Source organism: Lathamus discolor, chromosome 5 (assembly GCF_037157495.1).
Source record: "Lathamus discolor isolate bLatDis1 chromosome 5, bLatDis1.hap1, whole genome shotgun sequence".
In the NCBI taxonomy this organism is placed as follows: Eukaryota; Metazoa; Chordata; class Aves; order Psittaciformes; family Psittacidae; genus Lathamus; species Lathamus discolor.
Genome location: NC_088888.1, coordinates 3,474,192 through 3,499,712, shown reverse-complemented (window position 1 = coordinate 3,499,712; position 25,521 = coordinate 3,474,192). Strand labels below are relative to the sequence as shown.

The following is a 25,521-nucleotide window of genomic DNA, read 5'->3' as shown; positions in this document are numbered from 1 at the left end:
AATGGAAGGAGAATGAAAAGTGGAATTAAAAGCAGTGTAACTATAAATGCTCCAGTATGGAGTCTGACTTTACTCTTTCTGTGCCTTGCCTGAGTATCTGTACTACCTCTGGCTCTGTCTACTCCTGGGCAAGGCAACTGTCTCAAGCAGGCAGACATCTGTCTTTGCCAAGGCTCTTTTGGGAATTTATTCCTTTCCACATAGGGCAGTGGTGGGAATCGGATGCGCCTTTACAACTTGCAATTACATGGTGCCTTTCATCCCAAAGGACTTTTAACAAGTGAGTCTGCAGACTGCAAAGGGATCATTCATTCACCCACCACTGAGAGGCATCCGCCACTGGAAGGCAGTATCCTTTAAACAGAGCTCAACAGCATTTCCCAATCAGCAGGGCCCAAGGGTAGGAAAAAGAAGGGACTCCTGTGCTGGGTTGGCCCTGAGTAAGGGATGGGTTGGCAGAGTGCACAAGCTGATCTGATTTTGAATCCCACCAGGATACTAGAGCTCTTATGAAAGAGGACCAAAGAGTATTAAGCAGGGCTTAGTTTTGTATCACCCCTGGCACACCACTCCCTTCTAAGACATTGTTGTGTTAGGTAACTTCATTTACCCCTCCTGTGGGGATTGTCATTCCCACAGCTGAAAGCATGCTTGGAGCTGTGCTTGCTTCTGCTTTGTCTGGAGAACCTCACTTCTGTGGAATTACGAGTCCAAAATAAAGTTGTTTCACAATCTGCATTTGGGATATTTTCCCAGACTTCACAGGGGTAAGGGATGGGTTTCTAGAAGGAATGTGTGTTTGTTTCAGTAGGCTTATGCTTTACCTGTTTTATCTTATTCCTATGTGCTTTTTCCTTGCTGATATGTACAATCACGTTACAGATGGATTTATGAAGCAATTGCACATTTCTCTTTTCTGAGGGCTGCTAATATGATTGAAATCCTGCATTTCTTCTGTGGTGTTTAATCTCACTGGTCTTCTTTGAGGCACCTGCATCCGGTTGCTATCTGTACCATCGTCTGTTGTGCTGCTTTGTTAATGTGCTTTAGATACGCTTCAAGCCTGGCTGCTTATTTACCACCTGTATTCAGTGGTGGTAATGCAACTGGTGACAGGTTTGCAAGAGTGTGCATGTAGGGGGGTGTATATGGAGGAAAAAGTGTGTGTCTGTGTGCATGCTGACAAGTGTACGTGACCAAGGTGGGCTGCACATAGTGTAACCCAAGCTAGGTCCCTTAGGAGCTCCTCTAACTCAAATGAGGCATGCAATGAGGCAGCGCAGGTGTCTGCAGGTACTGAAACTACCCCCTGCTCCGGGCAGTTGTATAAGCAAGTGATGAGCAGTGCTGCCTTGGACTGTCCCCTGATGCCCGTGGAGTTCAAGCCCTCCTTGGCTTGAGTTGCAACGTGAGCAGAGAAGAATTGTATGAGCAGGGAGAGCTCTCCTTTTGATTTCTGAGTCACAGGAAGGTCTGTGTGTGCGCAGAGGGATGTGGACAAGTGACCAGGGAAGTGCCTGTGTCCTGGGGAGAATCTGAGGTGTGTGAGAGCAGGTGAGCGTGTGCAAGTGAGCACGGGCACGTGTGACAGAGCGTGTGCACCCTCCTGCCTGCAGCTGAGTGCTCGTGTCTCAGGCCGTTCTCCAGCTGTGTAAATACATTGCCTAACAAACTGAGGGCTCTGGTTAATGATTGCCATTAGCACAGGGCCCATATTAGGCTCCATTTTGTGCGAGTTACCCAGCTGTCTGAATGCCATTAGAGTGAACGCACCAGCCTTTAATGTCAGCAGGGACTGTTTGCGCTCTGAGGAGCCAGTGCAGGAGCTGGTCTGGGGTTGCTCAGCAGGGGCTGTCAGGCAGGTTTATAGCAAGCTCCCTGGAGCTGCTGCAGCGGCAGCAACCACTCTTAACAGCCTTCTGTAGTCAGAGCAATATCCTAGGCATCCCAGGCTGGCACTGGGCACCCGAGGGGAAGAGCAGGCTCGCTAGGACGCTTGCCCACATTACAGAGAGGCAGCTGGCGCAAGGGATAGGGTGGGAGGAACATGTTTCCCTCTCTGGCAGCCAGCCCTCCGCCTTCTTTCTGGGAATACATCTACAGAGCTTTGCCTTGTGCTACCCATCAGAGCCAGACCACCACATGCTGTGATCCCAAATGGTGTCGTGGACTAAGCCAGATCAGGTCTGGTCATCCCTAGAGCAGGATAAGGTTCCAAAGAAAACATGCTCTTCTGCAAGAAGATTGTGGAGTGATTTGGTGCCGGTGCTCGCTCTTCCTAGCAGAGTTGCTGCTCTATCAGTCACGGAGTAGGTGCAAGACAGACCCATACTGTTCAGGGTTATAAATCACTGCAGATTGGCCCTGGTGTTGCCATGAATTAAGGTGGTTGCATTACTGCATCCTCCTGTTACTGCCTGCAGGGCTCTTCTCGCCCTGCCATTATGGTAGCTGTGCTGTTGAAAGTCAGACATCATCTTGTGGCTGCTTGAGAGGTTTCATGATGAAGAGGCAGGATTGGTGCAGTTTGAGCCTTACTTGCAGCTCCCTGACCAACTGTGAATCTTTGCATCCTCCTATGTCTTTTCACATCCCTGTCCTTCTCCTCAGCCTTTGTTCTGTGCCTGTGTTCCTTGCAGTACCTGGGAAAGCTCTTCGCCCCATACATTGACCCAGAAAAAGGTCCAGAGAGAAACCCCAGGGCACCTTCCCATCCAAAGCCTGGTGGCTTTTGTGGATGACTTTTTGCCTCTCCTCTGGACCCATCTTTCCCCAGCCTCTTCTTCATCTGCTGTGTGCCAGAAATGAACCGATTCAGCTGCCTTCCCTAATCCTGTCTGGCATTTCAAAATGGAGGGGACTGCCAGGTTCTTTGTTCCCATTCCGTTTTGGCACTGGCAGGGGACGTTCTCTGCTCTGGAGAAGGACAAATGTGCTGATTTATTCTGCCCCTTAGCTTTGAATAGGGGTTGCTATGTTACTCTCCAGCTCTGAGGCTTGCCAGAGCACACACCATATATAACCCCACAGCAGGTGGCTATTGAGTAAAGGCCCTTAAATCTGCCTCTCTTGTTTCTTATGCTGCTGGCCAAGGTGTCAGGGGGATGCAGCAGGGCATGATTGCTGGCTGAAAATCCAGGCACAGATGAGGCCAAGCACCATGTTGGCATTTTCCATTCTCAAGTGCCCATCTTAATTGGCAGAGGAGGTACCAATTAGGCAGGAACATGCTGCCCATACTGGCTTTTAGAGGCCCTTTCTGACATGAAGGGCTTATGGGGCCCAGCTATGACCAAGATCCTAGAGGCAGAGGCTCCCAGATCCTGCTGCATGTGACTGCAGCACCCAGGGCCTGGCTTGGACACTGCCACAGCACCCTCTAATTCGATATGACTGGGTAAGCCTGACCGTTTGATCAGCTTTCTGGGAAAAGTTGTGTGTGTTTGTGCTGTGATGACAAGTGAAAACCCAGCGGGGACAGAAGCATGTGGCATCAAAACATCACCTTGCCATGCCATTTTGTGGTTGCAGCTGTCTGATAGACCTGACTTTGAAGTGCCAAAATGTACCTCTGTCTTAGAGGAGACAGCAGAGCTGGCAATTGTTCCTAAAAAGCTCTGTTACTTGAAGAGCAGTCCCTTAGTGCAGGCTGAGCAGGAGAAATCATGGGTCTTGCTAGGAGAAGTCTGGAAGAGGGAGCAGGGAGACACGTAACACCAGAGCCCAGCTCAGATCTCTTATCTAACCTCCATGAAAACAACGGTAAAGCCCTTCCCAGCAGTGACGGAAGTGAGATGAGGGTGCTGGACGTCTGCATGAGTTTCTAAGCTTCTGAACTTCCCAGCCTGTGGCACTCACAGTAGCTCACCCCTATCCCTGGGGAAAGAACTCTATGGGATTATGATTAAAAACTCTGCTGGCGCATAAAGCGGTGAGACCTCATCTCCTGGCCAAAGAGTGTCTGTGAAGCAGCTGCCCCACTGGTGCTTGTGCTTGCGGAACAGAAGAAACAAAACAGTTCCCAAGAAGCAGAAGGAAAACTCTTCCTATTTAACAGAGCAGAATCACTTCTTTGGCGCTATTAATTCCTCTGGGATCCACAGGTCCCAGCAGAGCCTAGGGAAGAACAACATTTCTCTGTCATGCACTGCAGAGAGTGCACTGGTATTTCTGGCCTCCTTACTCTGGATCTGCTCTGAACACTGGGAGCAAAAGAGAAGAGAATGGTTTTTGGTGGCTGGTACAGTGGTACAAACAAAGCTTTAAGGCTTTCAGGTGGGATATTTTCCTCTGAGAATTTCTCAGCCACTCCTCATTGAACTCTGGAGTCTGGAGCCATGCATCATGGATATCCTATTTCACTTACTGGCTGCAGGTGCAGTGAGTCCTAGGCATGTGGATCCCAGGGATCTCAGTTCTGGAGAAGGTGGGATATGCATGCTTTTTTCTCAATGGGTAAGAGTAAGGACACAAGCAAAGAGCTGCGCTGCTTTTGTTGCATTTGCTGCAAGTACAAGCGTGACCTCATTCAAGGAGGTGCAATTGTGCTAGAGAGGGATGTGACCAGCACTCAAGGCAGGAATTTTACCATTTACAGCTTGCATGAGCACTGACTTAATCCCTCTTTTTATTCCCTGGCAGAGCATCAATGGAGGCTGCCCACCACCCCACTTTGTGTATGATCCATCCACCTTTGCCTTCCGTTCCCTCAGCACCTTGAAGCCGCTGAGCCCGATAGCTCCAGTGGAAGAACCGTCATGTGCCTACTGAAGGAGTTTCTCCAAAAACCTCAGGAACTATAATCCAGCCACCTGCCTGGCAGGGAGAAGGGGAGGTGGTGATACCCAAGGGGATGGGTGGGAGAAGGAGAGGACATTGACCCTTCTTTGCAGTACAGCTTTTCTGGCAGCAGGAAGCCTATGGCTTTGCAGCAGTGCCTGTTTTCATACCAATGCCATATTTGAATAGTGGCAAAGGGAGAGATTTTGTCTTTCAGGGCAAAACAAATCAATCAGGTCCACAAACTGGCAAGGGCAGCCACCAAGGCAGTGTCAAACCTGGGGATGGTGGTGGTTGATATCTCTGAGGGGTTCAGGGGCTAGTATGGCCTATATGGCAGCGGGGACCAAGTCTAGGCAGTTTCCCAAGAGTGCCTGTGTCTACAGTGCTTTGCTATAGGCCTGATCGTTCTCTCACTCAGAAGTGACCTCAGGATTGGAGACAGAGGCTATACAGGGCTGCCTGCAAAGCAAGAAGATCCCTCTGTGATATTGCTATAATTGCATTCACTTCAAACTCTTCTGAATGGAAGACCCTTGGAGGGGGGTGCGGAGAGGCAGCAGGCACATCTAGCTGTGAGTTCCAGCTGGTCTGCTGGCAACTCAGTGATATCATCTAAAAAGGGATTGAAATGAGAGGCATGAGCCTCCCACTTGTAGAGTAAAACTCTAGAATGGAAGGTCTGTGTTCAGCCATCTGAAAAAACACAGCACCCACCCTCAGTCCTCAGCATGATCAGGGAGAACAGCTTGGGGGTGACTGTGAGCTATTGGGTTCCTCTCTGCTGAGGCTGTGTTCTGGAATATGCAGTACTTCTCCACAGCATTACCCTGCTGCCCTAGCATGATGCTAAAAGTAATGGCTATCACCAGACTCAACCAAATCTAATGTCTCCAGCAAGCTTTCCACTCCCCTGTTATGCTGGCTAGTAAATTCAGGTACACTTATATCAGTGGAACAAATATTCCCAGATGTAGCATAGAGTGGAAGAAAGAGGTCTCTGTTTTGTGGCCACTTAGTGGTGGAAGAAACAGGAGGGGAGTTCGAGTGAAGCTATGGGACATTTCTCCATACAGTCCTAAGGCAGCCTGGACCATGCTGGGCCTTACTACCACTGGAATTTGATTGGGATCTGTCCTTGAGGCATGTATGTGTTCTGCGCCACAAGGCAACAGCTAATAGAACAAGGTTTCACCTCTTTTGGTGAGGCAGAGAAACAAGGCATTCCCCCTTGCTGCACTTGGCAGAGAGAGGAACCTCTTTGTCTAGGTGCTCCCCACCTTGAGCCTCTATCTTGCTGAATGCAGGGGGGAGTGAGCAGTTCTTGCTTGGATCAAGAGGAGCAACTGTGAGTGAAACATTTGTTTTTAACTCTGCTGCAGCGGGGAGGTCTTTGATGCCACTCTGTGGATGAGACCAATGGTCAGTCCGGCTGCCACTAAGAGGCTACACAGTGAACCAGCATTGACTGGTGCTTTCTGGGCCTTTCACTGAGACCCCTGGGGAAAGCCCAAAGGCTGTGGAGCCCTGGGGACCCAAATCCCCATCTCTATCCTCCACGCTCCCCAGCCACCTCTCACGCAGACAGGCAGAGCAGCTGGGCAAGGCAGTGAGGGAACATCTGTCCAGATGCTGACCCAGCTCTGCCTGCTCTTTGGCTCCAGGCCACCACAGCTGGGCCACCCACCGCCCCAGCATCACCTCCAAGGGTGTGCTTGCTTCTGTTGGTGAGGTACCTCTGGCAGAGCATCGTGGCTCCCTGCAGTAAGTCCCTTTTTCCAAGAAAGGCCAATTCCTCTGCTGAATCCTCCTGCCCCTATAGAGACTCTGCTTGTCTTGTTTGGATGGCACACCTCTGCTTTTTAACTGCTGCCAATCAACCTGATCAGTGCAGGACAAGAAGCATTGGCCCTTCAGACCAAATGCCTGTGCTCAGGACATGTGGTCCCTGTCTGAAGAGCCACGTTCCCCATGCAGATGGCTGGGGCAGCAGCCCCTGCGTGGCCCCAAGCTTTGCTCAGCAAGAGCTGCTGAGGTGCTTGGCCCCAGAGCTGTGTTTCTGCCAACCCATGGGTGCTGCAAGCTGCCTTCCCTGGGTGGGAGCACAGGGATGTCCTGCCAATATCGATGCCTTTTAGTACTTTTGTAACTTTTGTCTTTTTGAATTGGAAAAATGATTAAAAAGCAATGAAATAAAGTGTAACAGCTGCTATATTAACACCTCTGGTGGGTCTCTTGTTTGCTACCATCTAGGTGTTTGTGGGCCTGGGGTATAGGAGAGGATGGAGAAGAGTGAGCTATGACACAGCACTGCCGGTCCCAAGCACTCCCAAATCTCAGACCTGCAAGAGCATGGAAACAACCAGCTAGCAAGAGCTTTGAAAACACAAATACCCAATTCTTTGTATGTAAGAGGAGCTCCCTGTGCAGCTGCTTCCTTTGAGTCTAGCCCTGACAGGATTGTATTGATTTGCTCTCAGTAGTGCTTCCCTCATCAAGAAGGTGCTTTGGCTATTGAGTGACCTGCCTATTGCTCGGGGGTTGAATGTGACCTGGCTGGAGGTCTCCATCCTGCCAGAACAGAAGGGTGGGTGACCACACAGCTGGTCTTCAGCTTGCAATTTTAGCCTCAGCACATCTTGCATCTCTATGCCAAGATTCTCAGCAGCCCTTTTGCTTACAGCCAGAGCACTTGTGCTCCTCAATGGCATGATTGTAGCCATCACCTTCCTCTGGATCTTGCTTCAAAAACTCCATCTCAGGTACCTGTAATGTGCATTCCCCACCCCTTCCTATCTCCTTGAGCTAATACCTGTCTCTCCCCCACAATCCTAGCTCTGTATCTTAGCCAGCACTTCACAAAGCTATTACCTATGTCCCCTTTTCCAAGGCCTCCTGAGAGATACTAGCTTAAATTCCCTTAGCAGTCCTACTTAGACTCGTTCCCAGGAGGCCTCCTCCGTCCTCCTCTCCAAGCTCTGATCTCCTCTAGGCTTCCTGCCATCTCTTGAAATCCTCCTCCCCTTTCTGTCAGCTGCAGTTCAAAGTTAATTGGCCTTGGCCCATTTTGCAAGGGTTATAAGGTGGACTCGCTGCTCTCCCAAGCCCTTTGCTCTTATACCTCCTCTACAGAATTACCTTTCTATGTGATGTTTATTCCAAACCATCCTCACTGCTCAGCACCTGCTTTTGGGGCCCTAGAGGCCATTCAGAAGCACTGTGACTGCTTTGGCTCCACAAACACTGATCATCCGCAGCCTTCTGCCAGGTCAAGCTTGATCATAAGTCTGTCAATGCATAGAGAGGGATGCACTGATCTTGTATCAGCCACACCATAGGTATGGGCCCCTATTGTGCCAAAGCCTGGGTTCAGCAGGGAGTGGCAGAAAGCTGACATAAAGCTTTGCGGTGTGCAGTCCTCTGGGTGAGCTTCCTCTGCTGCACCCAGGGCTGTAGTCTGGGTTCCCAGCATGTTTGGGTTAAGTTCAGTCATGGCCACCTCTCTATGTCCCTGCAGGTAGCCCTTAATGTTAAGGACAAAAAGGGGGCAGATTTTGTGGTAAAATGTGACGATAAACCTTGGTATCTCTAAAGCCAATAGCAGGCTAGTGGTATTTGTGAAGATTTTATGGGTACTTTTCAGCTGTAGTTACCAGTGTAACTGCCAGAGGTGGCTCAGGATAACTGTTCTCCTCCCACCAGGTTTGGGTGGTGGCTCCGTGAGGGAGCCTGTAACTACTAAGCTGGTATCTTTGCTCTGGGTCGATCTCGCTTTGAGCTGTGCAGGTGTTTCCCTCCAGAGCAGAAAACAAGCCCTGTGAAGAGGAGGACTGCTGTGCCAAGGCACAGCCCGGGCTGAACCCAGCTGTGTTAACCAACAGCAGGAGGGTGAGTGGGGACAGGCGGCTGTTTGAAGAGCTTGGCCAAGGCTTCTCTGTGATTTAAGTGGGACCATTTAGGCTAATAATGTTCTCCAATTAAAGCAAATTAATTAGGTTAATGCTATGGGCTTATAAAAATAACAGAGGGGATCCAAGCTCACAGCAGTGGCAAAGTGAGTTGTATGTGTACCCTGGGATTGGCAAGTCCCTTTGCAACCAGTCTACAAGACTGGCACTGCTTGATGTGTTGTCCAAACGTCCTCTTATACAGATGTATATACATATATGCACAAACGTAATAGGTACTTATGTCTCCATATGTTTTATTTGTGCAGAAATCTCTGTACTCCTGCAGTCACCCATGAGCAGGGAGCCTGTGCTCTCCTGAGCCTTTCTTTGACAGGGCCCGATGTGAAGCCCACATGTGGCACGCTCACCGTCTGTGTGCTACAAAGCACGATGATGCTTGGAAAACGCACCTACCCCGTTTCCATCTGCATGGGAAAAAAGACTGGGGCTTTCCCTTGCTCCTTCTGAAGCTGCTTAGCCTGTTGTAGCAAGGCGTGGGGTGGAAGAATGCATTCAAGGGTGTGTATCACGTTAGGGTTGCATGGGGTATGTGCTGATACCGCATGGGTGTATATAGATACAGAATGCATTGACAGTGGTGTTTATATGGTTATGGCATTTACATTTTCAGCATGTTGTTTATATTTGAAGTGGAAAGGAAGTCGTGGAGCCAATGAGTATGCATGCAGGCAGGTGTGGGGCTGGCAGGGTGGCTGCTGGTGGATCCTCGGGCATGGGCAGAAGAGCTTGTGCTGGGGAGGGACATAAATGAGGCTGTATGTTTGCAGGTGTCTGCAGATGGCGATGCACAGAGGGTGTACAAATAGGTTACATGTGCCAAGGCAAGGGTAGTGAGTATTTCTTTGCTCTTTCTGCAGTCTTAGCCACTTGTGGTAGCAACTGGCAGGCTTTAGCAAAGCATCACACCAGTAATGTTTAGGAAAAGTGAATTAAAAATTGCAAATGCCTGATCTGTGCCCTTGAGGCACTTGGAAGCTTTTGCCATTGAATTAAAAAGAAGCAGGGACCCAGACAACAGTGACTCAAAACAAAGAGTCCTGGTTACAAAATAGAGAGTGATTGTACACTGTACCTTATCAGACAAGAACTTCAGGGACATCAAATAAAAGCAGCAGGTGGCAGGTTCAAAGCAAACAACTGGAAGCAGATCCGCACCAAGTGCGAGGTTGCCCTGGGGAACCCTGCACCACAGGAGGCGGAGGCTGCTCGCTATGTACATGGCTCCACATCTGAAAAGAAAGAACGAAAACTGCTCCCCAGGAAACACTGCCTGCACAAGTGCCACCTCTGGCTGAGGAAGGTGAGGAGGTGGGAAGGTTGCTGTCTGCCAGCCCCATCTCAGCCTCTCTGCTCTCACTGCAGTTCATCAACGCTGCCCGGTATCCATCACCTTGCCACAGCCAGGCTGAGCCTGAGGCATCCATGGTTACTGCATGCAGGGTCTGGTTGCAAGAGCACAGCTTAGGTTTCTGAAGTGGGTCAGGTCTGTACCGGGTCACAGGACAGTGTCTGTGTGTCATAGCGACAAAGTGAGTTTGGTTTGAGCACTGTCTCAGGCTTATGACATGTATATTACACATGTAGTATATTTTTGGGATATAGGAACACCAGAGGAAAATAAGGACAAGTGTCTTCTAGCAAGTGGTAACCCTCACGTGGGAGTGAGCTAGCCAAAAAGGGTGCAGCTGAAACAGCTGGGCTCTGCAGAATTAACATCAGTGACAAGGAGGATATTTAAGCATGTTGGTATCTTACCATTTCCTGAGCTAGATTTTAGTGGGCTTACTCAAGAAAGGGGACAAGGAAATAGAAGATGCCGATGCCTTGAGAGCTAGCTCTGGCTGTAGCTGCACACCAGCCTGGCAGCCTTGACCACATGTTTTCAGTTAACCCGGGACAGGATGTGCAGATAGCCCCAGACACATGAGGAGCCCCAAAATCTGTTTTCCTTTCTGTGGCTGCTCACATCAGTGCCTGCTGTAATAATAGCTCAGTCAGTTAGTGGGTTAGCCAGCATCGATTGCATGTTCCTGTCTGACATGTTCATAGCATTGTAGCTCCAAGGTCAGAGGAGTGGGGAACTGAAAGTGCCTTAAGAGAGATGCCAAATGGGGAGATAAATGGAGACAACAAAGCCCCTTTGATGAGGAAAGTGGTCACCATCCACAATGGGAGGAAAGTTGCTTCCTATCAAAGGGTCCCCCAGGAGCTCTGCTCTTCTTGCCATGCCTCATCCTGCAGATGCCCCAGGGTGGGCTAACCAGCATGTGTCCTCTGTGTAGGGGAGCCTTGGAGCACACTGGCGTACTGGTACCCTTTATTGCTGGTGTGAGACCTGTCCTTGTGTGCCCATAGCTCTCCTGTTTGTCCACCTGGGCCTACTTCTCTTTCCCCCTGGCCTCCATGAATGCCTTTCCTCTACCTAACCATGTATTTTTCCAGGCCTCCCATTTCTTCACCTCTCCTGGTTTGAGGTTCCTCTAAGACCCTGCAGTGAACCAGCCCAGAGGCTTTGGCACTGGGGTCTCAGTGCAATTTCTTTTCACTCACAGTTCTTGTCATACTCATTTCCTTCCTTGGCAATCTTGTTTCAGCCTTTCATCTCAGCAGCACTAAAGTGTTAATGTAGACAAAACTACATTGCCACTCCTGGAAATGTTTGAAGCATCGTTGCCAGATTCTCCCACAAAGGGTAACCAGGGTGTTCCACCTTGGACGATTTCACTGCCAGTGGGTAACATTTGGCAAGATGTTGGCAAGGGTCTTGCCTAAGGGAAGGCTGCTCAGCAAACCTGGCCTTGGCAGTCTGACCAAGCCAAATACATAGGGCAAACCCTCAACCATATACAGCTGTTTTGAATCCTGAAAGCCTTTTGTCAGATCTTCAATGCAGAGCCTGCACAGGCCCTGTTTTGAAGAGAGATGTTTTGTCCTTTCTTAGCTTTAAACAGTTCCCCAAAATAAACCCTCTGCTATTTACCGGCACTGTTTTCTTCTTGTGTTGAATGCTGATAAATAATCAGACTCATTATATTATATTCCTGTCTGCTCTGGTAGCAAATAATTACAACAATTACTACCAAATCAGAATGCTTCTGATTCTCCTGGTGTCATTAGCATGTCCCAAACATTTTGTTCTTGTGGTTTAAAGTGCAGTAATAACAGGGTCCAAGTGCAGCACCCGGTTGAGCGGAGCTTCCCAGCACAGCAAGCTTCCCAGCCATGATTGCCTCTGAGGTGCTGCTGATTTTCAATCACAGTGTCAGATCCTCTCCTACCACAGGGAGAGCAACTGCTTAGCCTGTGATTTACCCAATTTATTCCAGTAATAACCGGTCTGGCTGTGTAGCCATCTGTCTGCTTTACATGCTCCTCCTGTCCTCCACCACCACACAAACTGAGCTGTGTCTGTTCTCATGAGAGCAGAGAGAGAAGGCATCACTTTGCCCTGCCTGTGAAGCAGGTCACCATGTGCTCAGACAAGGGTACACATGTTCCCCTCCTGCTCTGCCCAGAAGCAGCAAGCGATGCTGCCCCTCTCTGCTGATCTCTGGATGCTAGGGCTGATGGCAGTAGTGGCTGCTGAAGATCTTTCCACCAGTCAGGGTAGGAAAGATCTCTTTTTAATAGGGCACGGTGTGGTATTAAGGTTTTGACTGCACGCTGGCCCAAGCACAGGAGCTACAGCCAGTTTGTGAGGAGGAAACTGAGGCAGGGAGCAGCTAAGGCAAGGAATTGACACAAAGATAGTGGAAACATACACATTAGCCTGAAATTAAAGCCATCATGGTCACATGGCTGTGTCTGTGAAGAAAAGCACTGTATTGACTGGGTCATTCTAAAGCCTTTAATTGAAGAGTCAAGTCCTCTCTGCCCTGTCTAATGTTATTCAAACAGACCTGCACACAGCTCCTTCAAAATGGATGTTAGCCAGGGTACAGCCCTAGATCAACAGTCATTCAGGATCAGTACTGCTTGAAACCACTGGGTAAAATCAAACATAAATAGAGCAGAGAGCATTTGAAGCAATTAGGGTCTCGGGGAAGATTCATTCCCTGCAATGAAGCCAAGAAAAGGGGAGACAATGCATCATTTCTGTAATGCAGCGAGGACATGCAGAAGCTGGATTACTCAGAAACCCCTGAGCAGCACGTATGGTTCATATTAAATCACCTCCCCTTTCTATCTCCAGTGGTCTTTCTGGGGCTTTCTTTACTGTGGTGCTCTACAGACTGTAGCCTTGTGGTTGTTTCTGGGAGACGGTGCAAGATTCAAGGTAAATGGGATTTTACTTCTTGCGCACACCAAAATACTGAGTTTTCCTGCTATTTCTGAATAGGAAAAATCTGCACAGAGGAAAGATCCTCCCTTTGGAGCTGAAACTCAGAGCAGAGGAAGCAAATCATTTCAGTCCCTAGAGAAACTCTTGGTTGCGTGGAGACTTTGCCCTGCATCTCCACGGTCTGTCTTGATGGTCTCACTGCAAGGATCGTCTTCCCTCCAAGGTGCAAGGTGCCCTTCCCTAACTCCCAAGGTTCTTAGTCCATAAACAGTGTGTTTGCTGCAAATTTCCCAATCTGTGGATGGGCTCAGTGCTGGGATAGGGAGGCTCTGACCACCCAGGCTTGGCCAAGGGGCAGTTGTGGTGCAGCAGTGTCAGCCAACCTCTGTCTATGGGCTTTACACAGAGCCTCAGCTCCTTCTCACCTTTCCTTATCATCTCCTGCTTGTCACCAAGCCGGTCCCTTGCCCAGGAAAAGCAAACAGCTTTAATAAGACAAGAGGGAAGAGTGAGCTGCATCTGCAGCTCAGAGGCAGGTGGCGAAGCAGTGCCTGCAGCTGAAAGCAGGGCTGGCAGTGCCAGGAGGAAAAGGAGGCACTTTTCCCGCAGGGTTTATAAAGCAGGAGGGCAAAGTGCATCGCCAAAACAGCATCGTGCTGGATGTCTGAGTCAGAGAAGCTCTATCTGGGCCTAGGAAGTCCCTTCCACATCCCCACCCCTTGAGAGCTGGCCAGGAGCCGGGGGCCAGACTGGCACTTCCCACTGATAGGAAGGTGAAGGGATCGTGGGATATCCCAGCTCTTGCTGGCTGCTGTCAGCTCGGCAGCAGTTGCAGTGCTCAAAATATTTCATCCCCCCACTCCATGCCCTCCCCATGCCTGCCATGCTCGGCCTCGGTGCTAAGAAGGCAGCAATAACTGGCTGCCCTGATGGAGCGGGGCTGATGGAGGAGCCAGCTACCCCAAGTGCCTGCTGGCGGGACATGGGGACTGACTACAGAGCAGATGATGGGAATGGCAGCTGGGTAAACTCAATGCCATATTAACCCCATGGGGTCATGGCCACGTGGGCATGCAAAGCACCAGCTCTGCTCTGTCCTGCTCAAGGTTGGTTCCTGGCACTGCCAGGGCAGACCCTGTTGTATCAGTAATGCAAAGCCTTCCCTCACCTTCTCCCTGGCTCTTCCGAGGCACCGTGCACCTTGCCATAGAAGTGGTCTTTCCCCAGGTGCCCCTGTGTGTTGTCATTTAGTACATTACAAGGGGGAAAGGTGGGCCTGCCAGTATCAGGGATTTTGGGGTGTGATGCTGGGCAGTCACTGGCATGGGCTCAGAGGGAGACAGGACTAGGGAGACTGGAAATTGCTCACGGTACTGTGCCCTACATGCAATAAAAAGCCAACAGCCCATTTTAGTCAAAGGAAAACAGAGCCTCTTGGGAAAGCCAGCCCTAAGAGGAGATGCTGCTCGCAGAGCATCCAGGTAATAATGCTGTGATCAGTGTCAGTGCACACGATTAACTGCTGCAGCACTGTCAGCCCTGGAGATTTCAAAATCCCAAGTAAGGCCTCACATCTCACACCACTGGCTTAAAAACTGTGCAGTTTGAGGTCTGATTACTTATCCTCTATTTGGGTTTTTAAAACCTTTGGATACAGCTGGGCCACATTTTCAGCTTCCCTTTGCATTGCAATTGCAAAGGCACCATAATTACTGCAGAGAGGGAGTTACAGGGCTGTTTATTTTATGAAGGAAGAGGAGATTCTCATACATTTACAGGCAGGAGGCTCTGAGAGTGTTAAATATTGCAAGAGCCATTGATATGACAATAGATTAACCTCAGATCAGTTCATGTGTGTGGTTACTGATCCCTTGCTCTAAATGAGTTCATTGCAAGGAGGGGACTTGCCTTTTCAAGGAGCTCTGTGTGTTTGCAGATGTGCTGACCAAGCCTCATTTCCACTGGAAGCGTTGGCAAGGAGGGAAGAAGCGACCTGAATCTCATTGCCCAGGAAGGCATAGAGGCAGACTAATAAATAATCAGGGGGTGAACCAGCTAATTGGCAGTAAATTGCAGTGTGATGAAGGCCAGTAAGAATACATGATGTCAGGCGTGGCTCTGCTTTGCCAAAGTGTGCTGCTCCCTGCAGAAAATAGCAGAGAACTGGAAAAACAAACTACTTTCATGCTTCAGCTGGAGACTGGGGCAATAAGCTGCTCATTGAAGTAGCAAGAGAGGTTTTGGTTGGACATCTCAGTGCCTCTCTCAGGGAAGACTCTACCATGCATTGGCTGGGCCTCTTCACCTGCTCCAGCCTCTGAGGTGCTGTGGGGCTGGAGTGAACCTATAAGGAGACCCTGAGGGTGGACTTGTTATGGTCGTGTCCTTCCTTTCTCCTCTCCCAGCTCCTCCATACCAGAGCGTAGACTGAGCCATTGGCAGAGGCTCAACAGAATATCTTCTTTGAAGGAAGTCAATAGATGAATTTTATGGAATATTTATGGGCCCTAGACACCGCTCTGGATTTGAACAGGGAGGAAGGGGCAGGAAAAAGTTAGGAAAAAAAAAAAAAAAAGGAGGAATATTTTGGATGGAATATTTGGATTCTGCGTGTCACGTTGGTGCTAGCTGAAGGCAATGTTCTATACCCTGTGTTGGCACCTCTAAACACCACCAGCCAGGGAGATCCAGCTGTCATTCAGCTACAGGACTCCAGCTGAGCTAGTCCCTATCTTCTCTGGGCTGGCATCACTCTACACGTGTCCAAGTGTTTGCTGAGAGTTTCCAAGGAAGCCTTTGGGTTTTTTCCCCTTTAAACACACAATGCATTCCCTTAGCCACAACCATAGGAGGAGGGAGCTGCTCTTGGCAAACGGAGATACACACTAAGTGCAGTTGCTGGAAATGTTTTGACTTGGTTTCTGAACACAGCCCTAGGCACCAATGGTGTTTCTTGCTGGGCATCCTCAAAACCAAAGCCCCTCAAATTGCCAGCCTCTGGAGTGCTTCCACTTGTCCCGAGTGGAGCTGAGCTCCCCATAGGAGCTGATGGGCTCCTCCCTCGAGACAGCCACCCTTGCCAGGGGAGGTGGGGTTGTGTCTCATCAACACTTTGGGGTGAATTATAGAAATATAGTGATTCCTTTGCTTCCCAAATCTCCTGACTGATCCGGTCCAACTTCACATCTCCCCTTCACTACTTCTGTCTGGCAATCAGCACCATGCTGCTGGTGTTGGGGTGGCAGGGCTGACCCACATCCCTCCCTCCAGCTTAAAAAAGGAAAATCAGACCCTCTAGGAAGGAAAAACAGAAGAAAACCAACACATCTGGCAGCCCGTGTTTGAGATGTTCTGAATTGCTTCTGAAAGCACTCCTGTGCCCACGTAAGGACAGAGGAACCTTCCTCTAACAAAGCTGCAGGAAAGAACTCGCCGACCCCCATGTTCAGGGTGCTCTGGAGGGCAGCCACGCTGAAATGGTGATGAAGTGTTTTGGGCCATGCCTTTCACTGCAGCCTGCCAGATAAATATTTACAGCTGACCACGGGGAAGGGGAGGGGGGAAGGAGAGGAGAGACATCTGTGAATTCTTTGGAGCCTTGCTGTGTTTTAGTTCTGATTTAGTTTTTCTTGTTGCTTTTCCATCCATGCATCGTTGTCTCTTCTTCTCCACTCACGGAGAGCTAAAGAAGAGGTTTTTCGAGAGAAAGAGGTCATTTATCAAACCTCAGGGGACAGATCCTGGTTTCAGTGGCTGTGGTATGAAATCAGGAGCTGTAATAAACCAGTGCTGTGGGGAGCAGACTGCAACCTTTGGTTTACTAACCAGCGTAAATCTGATGTAACGTTATTGATCTCTGTGGATTTACTCTGAGTCTCGTTGCCTCCTCCCTTGTTTTCCTCACAGTTGTCCTTCTCCGTGCGAAGTCAGTGCCGATGTGGCTGTAATATGCCAGTAAATCACAGCGTTACACCCACTTCCCAATGGTGCAAATGACTCCCTCTGTTTGGCCTCTGTTCTCAGAAAGAAGCAACACTCCTTGCCCAGTGGGAGACCTGGTTATCAGCAGCCAAGAGCATCTCCCACCAACCGCAGCCCACCAAGGTGCCCTCCAAAGAGGGGGCAAGCAAGAAGGACTCATTTATATGAGGGCCCTCAACCCTGAGGTCTCTCCGCATCTTTATGTGCAAGTATATACATCCTGCTAGGAAACATATGCAGGAATCTGTAGCTCTAAAAGCCACTGCACCGCCCCGTAATCCAGCCGAGATGCGCCTCTCCTTTCATAGTGCACCCAAGGGACTCCTCTGAGCTGAGGCAGGCAGGGATGGAAAGCATCGTTCAGATTTACTCACCCCGATGAAAAGACACCCACAGCAGACTGCTTGAAGAGGTCCAGAGCAAGAGAGCTGGCAGGAAGGAATGACTCTGGGAGGGGGACAGGAGCATTGGGCAGCTGATGCTGGACTGTGCTGTCATCAGATTGTTTCTGAGGCTATCAGCATGAGCCAGGAGCATGGCAAGCTCTGGGACTCTCAGACAGACAGGTGTTAATGCATGCTGTGTGAACCCTGGCCTTGCTTGAGCTCCCAGAGCTTGGTGCAAAGATCTGTGAGCCTCTGGTGTTAATACAGGGGGACTGCTCACCTCCTTCAAGGCTTTAAACTCGGGAAACAGAGGCCAAGTAATGAGCCTCTGGGGTGGACTCTCATGCTGATCCATTTGGGAGAACAGGGGAAAGACTTTATGGTTTGTTGTAGGTCATATTTGAAGCAAGCTGTCAAGATCTCCTCCTCCCCATGTGTAGTAGCTGGGGCGTGAGATTTATCCGTGCTCTTATGGGCGACCTTCTAAGTAGCCAAAAAGTAGCATTTCAACAAGCTTGGGCTGCAAAGTCATCTGGGAAGTTACTCTTTCTGTTAGTGTCGTAAAGCTGCAAAGCTCTAAATAGAAAGCACAGAGGCAAAGGTCTCGTCCCCAGGGCTTTGCAGTCTCAGCTCAAAGAGTGCGGTCATAAAGCAAGTCATGGAATCCAGGAAGGAAATTTATGGCTGGGAAGATGGATAAATAGTACGCCAAGATCAACAGTAGTGGTAATGTCCAAGTGCAGCGAGTGGAGTTGTGCTGCTATTACAGGGCTGTACCCGCTTGGAGCTGAAACAAGCCAATTGCAAGAGAGCTGCTGTGGTGTCAAGGCCCTGGAGTTGGCACCACCAGCATCTGCCAACCTAAAGAGGCTACTTTAATGGGAGGGAGCGGTGCCACATGCCAGTGACCGTCTTCCCAACGTGATCTTACTCCTGGCTTGTGACAAAGACTCGGGTTTTACAGTCACACTCTCACGCATCACCTCCTGGTGGTGATGTGAGCTCATGGGGTGCTGACATGGCTCTGACTCTTCGTTTGTAGACCATCTGGAAGCCTCTTGGGCCTCCAGATGTGATGGAGGAGGATCAGGCTTTGTGCAGCTCTTGGGGGTTTGAAGGGGACACAAATCAAAATCTGTGCAGACTTTTTGTGGCTCCTCTCAGCTTTCCCATCCTTCTCCCGTTTAACTTTCTCCCCTTCTCTCAGCCCAGAAAGCAGTCACTGCAGTGTTTACTGCTTGCCTCCCCAAGCTGTTAAGCATGTCCTAGGTCGTCTTTGCTAATGGATCACATAAAAGAGGGTGGAAATCCATTAGCGGAGGTGTCTCAAAGAAGAAGTTGGACAAACATGTCAGGAGCAGTGTAGGGATAGCTGATACTGTCTTGCAAACTCCTGAAGGTATTTCCTAGCCCTAATTTCTGAGCTCCTCTGATCCTGAGCACAAAGAATGAAAGCCAGGACCTGGGAATGGCCTTAGGTGTGTCTGGTGTTATAAGCCCACCCATACTTTGACATCTGCTTTATGCTTCTGGGCACTGTGCCCTTGCTGTGAGGCATCCAGCCACTGCTGTGCAATGGCTTGGTGTGCTGGGGTGGCATCTGGGCAGCAAAGTGTGATCAGGGAGAGTCAGAAGTGACATGCAAAATTCCGTGTTGGGACCCTGGAGACTGACACTTCTCGGGGCCCTGAAAGCAAGGTGGAAAAGCCTGAAATGTATTTCTTTAAGCCTTTGCTCTTTATAGCTCCTCTTCAAAGGATCAGAGGGCAACCCAGGGCCTGAATCACTTTTTGCTAATGCTCTGTCAAACCGCAGTGTTCCTCACTGATGTCTGCTCTGTTACTACGGTGGGACTAGAGTTGTAGAGTGATGAGGACCTGAGAAGCAGCTGGAGAGCAAGTCCTTTTGAGATGGCTAAAAGGAGCCTGGAGGATAATTACGGATGGACCCATAACAGGCAGCAGGGGATGCAGTGCTGCGCTCAGCCTTTCTGCCTGTGACACAGGCCTGCATCTGTCCAAACACCAGCGCTTCCCTCTGCTTGCCAGCTTGAACCATGGAGGGGGCTGCATGGTTCGCATCCACCTCCTGCGGGGATGGAGAGCTTTCAGCATCCCCCTGTGTCAGCCTTGCCTGCCGCAGCTTGCTCCGGGTCAGGTTTCAGGGCTTGGGCGCTGCGGGTGAGCACTCGCATGTGCTTTTAACTCGCTCTGCCGTCTCCAGGAAATTAATGTGTGTCAGGCAGATCCGTTTTGGCTTTGCTTTTTGGAGGGCAGGGGTTGGAGGATGCTGTTCATTCAGAAAGCTGCAGCTATTGCCCTGCTCTTCTGTCCCCATGGCTCTATGTGCTTGGTGCAGCTCTTCCCCAGGCAGCAAGTATGGGGAGAATGAGGAGTTTGAGCATCATTCCTTCTCTCTCCCTCCTGTCCTCCTTCACTCCCTTGGCTGGGTCCATGTTTTGACACACTACTAGACTGATGCATCATCAAACTGTATCTCCATTAAAAATCACAGGGAAGAAACTGAAGATCTTGTTACAGAGCAAAAGGCAATTAAGCAGGCAATAGAACAAAAGGCAATATGGCAGCAGGAAAAGTGTAGGAGATTATTTAAGACCTGGCATGGACATCTAAGCAGGATATTGCTGATAAAATGCTAGTAAGTCAAACAGTGATACTTAAATCAGTTGTTGTCCCAGAATTAGAAACTTAATGTGGAAAGAAAGCTTTTTCACCTCTCCGGGCTGTTGTTTCAAGCTCTCTCCAGGCTCAAGAAGACAACATTGCTTTAATTAACCCCATCTCACACTTTGAGTGAGCTTTTCCATAGGCATTTCTACCTTCAGCAGAAGTTGATATTCTGGAGTTTGAATCGTTGCTTGCAGAATGGTAGGATAACAAGAGGCTGGATTATCAAGAAAATGAGTGAGAACAAGAGGCATCAATCTTCTGTCTGTTCCCCAGGATTTAGCACCGTGCTTCAATCTCCACAATGCACATCACGCAGCAAGTGCTGTAGCTGACCTATTTGTGGCTTAAATGATATGCTCGTGGACCTCCTCACTCCTATTGTGATCCTGTCAGCTCATGTAAGTCAAAGGGGTTCGATCCAGGTCAGCACTTGGTTGACATTCCTCAGGGGAAGGGCCAGGATGTCACCAGACATGGCAACCTCTTTCATGGCTCAGTAGGATCAGTCACCCTATCCTACTGCTGTAGGGTGCTGGAGGATGATCTGATGAGATGGGGACTTCACATCACCATGACCAGGAAATAGAACATGGGCCATGCATTCCTCTCACTCCAGATTTTACTCTTTCTTTGAGCTGTGCCCCAAATTGCTGTGCTCAGAGATCATGCTTGCTTGCTAATCTACAGCCATACTGCTGGCCCAGGGGAGCTCTATTTGGGAAGCAGGTGAGTGATGGACTGGTGGGTAATGTGCAGTTCATAAATGCTTTGCATCCCTTCAGCTCAATGGCTGTAGGAGGCACATGGACCGAGATGCACATCTGCTAGAGCGGTGAAGTGATCAGTGCCTTGTTGTTTTTTCTCTGTCAACAATTGTCAGTGAAATCCACAGACAAAGCATCCAGAGCAGGCTCACACAAAGGATGATAAATAGCTGTTGCCCTCACTTAGGCTGCTAGTTCAGGGGGCTGAAGTCTGCATAGTAGATCTCATGGATGTGACCCCGCTGGTAGTCCCCGGGGTGCCAGAGAGACATCGTGCAATGAAGTTTCTTTCCTTTTCTCTCACTGTGCTTTAAAAATAAACTCTAACATTCCTTACAACCACTTCCTGCCCCTACCATGGAACAATTAATTCTTCCTCTGTGACCTTAAACTCTGCTCTTCACTGGCTTTGGAGTGGTCACATCTTTTATGGTGTTCTTTTACCAAGAAGCCTTTGCTCACTTGTGCGTCTCTGCGAGGGTGTTATTGCGTATTACGTCCAGCTATGACCTCTCTTATGTCCATTTCTGGTGGCAGAGGAACAATAGACCTCAGCGTGGTGAGTTCAGCAGGATGTGTGCTTGCGTTGGTGTGTGCATACGTATGCAGTGGGGGTACCGTGCTGCAGATCAAAAGGAAAACGAACCTCTAAGATGTTTAGTTTATAAAGTGTATTGTTGTTGCACTGCCACCCAAGGTCTTCAAAGAGGCCCAGATTTATTGTCTCAGCAAAGTTCAGAGATACTTATTGTAGATTAAAAAATGGAAGAAATAAGAAGGGGGCCAGGCATTTAAATCACTGGGTAAAAATAGGAGCTCTTGCATTTGTTTGCTCTATGAATTTGGGTTTCATTGTTTTCTTTTCCCTTGCTAGTGCTTTCCCCTCCTCCCCTTTACTAAGAGCCAAGGGGTCATGTCTGTGTTTTCGTGTGTGGCCACATGGAGTGTGTCAGCTCTGCTATCTCTTAGGTAGAAACTGAGATTATCCAGGCATGGCTCTCAGAGAGGAAAACTCACTATAGGCAAATCTGCTTCACTTTTATTACTGGAGGTACCGTTTCATCTCAGCCTCTGACTGTTTGCCTCCCCACAACTCCTCTGCTTGGAGGAAAGTCATCAGTTCATGTGGCAAAGAAATGAACTCTCCTTTGTGGCCACAGATATTAAAGGGAGGAGCAGCCATTTGGATCCTGCTCAGCTGATCATGCAGTGCAGCCCAGAGAGCCTGAGCATCAGTGTCCAGGTGATGGGCACAGAGAGGCTGATGTGTCCCTGGCAGGACAGGGTTATCCACATTCAGAACTAAGGGAACACATAACATCTCAAGGTACTTCTCCTCACCAGCTCTTACCGATTATCTCCTGGCTGCGTCCTCACTGGGGCACTGGCTATGACTCGCTAGGTGAAATCTCTGGGTCAAGCATCTGGTATCAACAGAGCTTCTTTCTCCTAAAGCTCACAGTGCAGGTGGAGAAGGCAACCATGAGGTGGGAGACACAAATCCAGAGAGGGAAAGTGAGGTGCTGAAGGCTTTTAAACCAGGAATGGTACTGAAGCCACTTGTGCTTGATTTATGGCAGTAGATGCTGAATCACAATGTCTTTGTCAGGCCTCTGAAGTTTTCTCTGGTTCTCCTAAAAGCTTTCCTCCACAAGGTAAATTTCTCAGTGCAACCCTTTTTGGGTCCCGTAGGCAATTTCAAAGGACTAAGGTTCAGGATCCTACATCCTGTCATTTGAGGGGAGCATTATCTTAATCCTAAATATGAGCCTTAGTTGTATGAAGCTTACAAGCAGCTATGAGTTTAAATACTTCATCCATGCTGTGACCCTGTTGTGTGACAGAGCATCTCAAACTGGTCTCCTGCCAGTGCTTGTCTTTCAGGGATTTCAGCTAGCCTTCTAGTAGCTTGCAGCTGAAGATCTGGAAGCTGTGCCTTTGTTGTCAGGGTCCCCACTCAGCTGTGTTTGAGGTATGGGTTAATCTTCGGGGCACTCACGTCACATCCACCTTGTCACCTTTTACCTCTGCATCCTGCTGCCAATTGCAAAGCCCAGTACACATTAAAAGATTGCTGTCTCCACTGAGGTTTGTGTATAGATTTTAATATCATAATTACAGCATGTAAACAAAATACCACTTGATTATTGGAACCATATTCACTGAAGCCAAGCTCCCATGCGAGAGATACATATGAGTTTAATTGCTGTTAAACCTCTCCAAATGTACTTTCAGTAAAGCACTGGTATTATTTAACGCACAGATCAAAACAACTACTGGAATCTAGAGCTGACGTTGAAGATTGATCAATGTGGCTTTGACCATTTCACTGTCCATCTTCTTGTCAGCGGGATGCTTCCCGCGTTTTGGCATCTGGCAGGACTGTGCCATGGCCATGGTGCCCAACTCCAGCCATTGGTCAGACCTATCCAGTGGTTTCGCTTGAGCTGTCCTCCTTATGGGAGATCAGATGAGACACAGCTCCTCTTGACAGCTGGGGACCAGGCTGTCTTACACCAGCAGAGTCAGTGCTAGGAATAGCCTTGCAAGTGCCAGCGGTGATGCCATAGGAGAGAGCGAGGGTAATGCTGCCCTAGTGCAGGATGCCCACCCCTCCTGATCACCATGCTCATGGCAGCCCCACCACCTCTCCAGCTGCTCTGTCACCCGTAGCTTGGCTGCTGACATCTCTGATGATGACATCTGGAGAGAAAGCATGTACAGAACATTATGCAAAGCAAAAACATACACAGAAGAATGAGATTAAGTTCTTTTGAGCCTCTTCCAGGCCCAGCCTCCCCCAGAGATCTTTGCTGCTTTACTTTGTATGCTGGGAGGAGAAGAGCTTGGTTAGAGAAAAAAGGACATTTTAGAGATTAACGAAGCCTAGATCTGGTCCAGGTGTTGCTTCCCAGGTCTTTTAGAACGCTGGTGACACCAGAAGACATTTGCAGAGCCCAGAGGGTGGTGGGGAAGCCTGGGACAGTCTATGGATGAGCTTTCCAGCCTGACAACCCAGGGATGGCTTTGTCTTCAGATAACTGAGGCAGGACTACCCAACTAGGAAGACTTGAGGCTTATGGACGTCAACAGGGAAGTCCTTTGTATGGCAGGGCAGCGGCTGCATGGTGGTACTGAGCTCCTGGTAAAGAAAGGGCAGTGCCCCTAAGACATAACCTACCTGTGCTGCCAGTGCTGCCCACCTCACAAGGTGGAGTTTCTGTGTCCTCACAAAACCTGTGTGAAAACCTGAGGTGCCGTTATCCTTGTTGTGTAGAAAGATCCTCGGAAGCATTTAGACACCAACCTCAAGTTAAATCTAGGAGAACTCACTACTTCAGTGACTGCCTGGATCTAAGTCATTTGCTGGTAATACATTGTAAATGAAGTTTTGACCTTCCAAAATATATATTCCAAATAATAATATTCCATAATCATAACATTATATTAATATATATTATATATTATAAAATATATAATATATTATTATAATAATAATATTCCAAAAATAAGCTGGTAGCCTATCCCTGAGTACAGATCTGTGCTCCCACACCAGGCAGGCAAATAGCATGTGCAGCTTGATGGGGCTCACCTCTGCCTCCAGTCTGGTCGATGGTCTCCTGTAGTACCTGGGGAGCCTGGGAGGCTGGTGGAGGGGAAGCCATGGGGAAGGGCTGTGCTCAGAGGAGATGGGACATCAAAGTCCTGGCCACACACAGCAGGAGATGACAGTCTACAGCCTTTTTTTCCCCCTCTTCACAGCAATGGGGTGCCACCCTTGTTGTTTTTGGCAGCTCCCAGTGGGAATAATTTCATTGTGCATGTCTGAAATTCCCCCTTTTGCAATGATAACTGGATGCAATCTCCTTAGGAGTCTCACAAATGAAGCTCTCACACTGTTGAAAGCCATTCAATGAGTGCTGCAATGTGTTCAGAGGTGGCTGCTTCTCAGCAGGACCCCAGGTGGTTCCTAGAAACCTTTCCATAGCCTGTCATGCACTTTGGGACCCACTCAGTGGGATACCTGGGATACCCTGGGCAGGGTCTTACAGCTAAATGCAAGCTTGTTGTTTCTACACTGCAGCAAATCCAGGTAGCCTGGTTGGAGGCACAGGTAAGACAGAGTGTGAAACCAAACCTGAAGGTTTAGAGATTTCATATATAGTTGGGATGGGGCTCAGGAAATGCCAAACAAGAACTGAAACCTGTGCTTGAGGTTTGATTCTGGTTCATGCTTAACATAAATATTACTCTTGCTAACCAAACGTTCCCAGGAATACCACCACAGAGTAAAGGAAAGGTCTCTTCAGAGGATTTTATGGCCTAGTTGCCTGTGATAGCAAAGGACTAGGTACAGCTCATCAGGTCCCCTTCACGCGTGTTGTCCTGTGATTAAAGAGCAAGACTCACTGGAGCAGGCTGCTCAGGAAATCCTCTACACTGCAGCAAACAGCTTCAACAGCTGTTGCTGTGGGGAAACGATTTGTGAGACCACATGCATCGGCATTAAGATGGTCTGTTTTCAGGAAGGGGCAACGGTTCTTTTGACCTGGAAACATGGAGTTAAATATAAATACATCCCCCAGCAAAAGGCTGGAGGACATGAAGGAAAATGCCCTCTGGCAATGGACAGTACCACCTCCCTCCTGCCTGCACACAGTGCTGTGC

At 49.1% G+C, this 25,521-nt stretch overlaps 1 protein-coding gene across 5 annotated transcripts in view; it reads left to right on the top strand.

The window, feature by feature from the left end:
- The window catches only part of LOC136014606 (uncharacterized), a 73,767-nt gene extending 67,671 nt beyond the window's left edge, over window positions 1-6,096 (top strand). For all 5 annotated transcript variants that reach the window (XM_065679448.1, XM_065679450.1, XM_065679447.1 and 2 more), the window contains one exon: window positions 4,642-6,096. In XM_065679448.1, the coding sequence (XP_065535520.1) occupies window positions 4,642-4,770 (129 nt within the window). In that variant the 3' untranslated portion in view covers window positions 4,771-6,096. The remainder of the gene's footprint in view (window positions 1-4,641) is intronic.
- The last annotated feature ends 19,425 nt before the right edge of the window (window positions 6,097-25,521 follow it).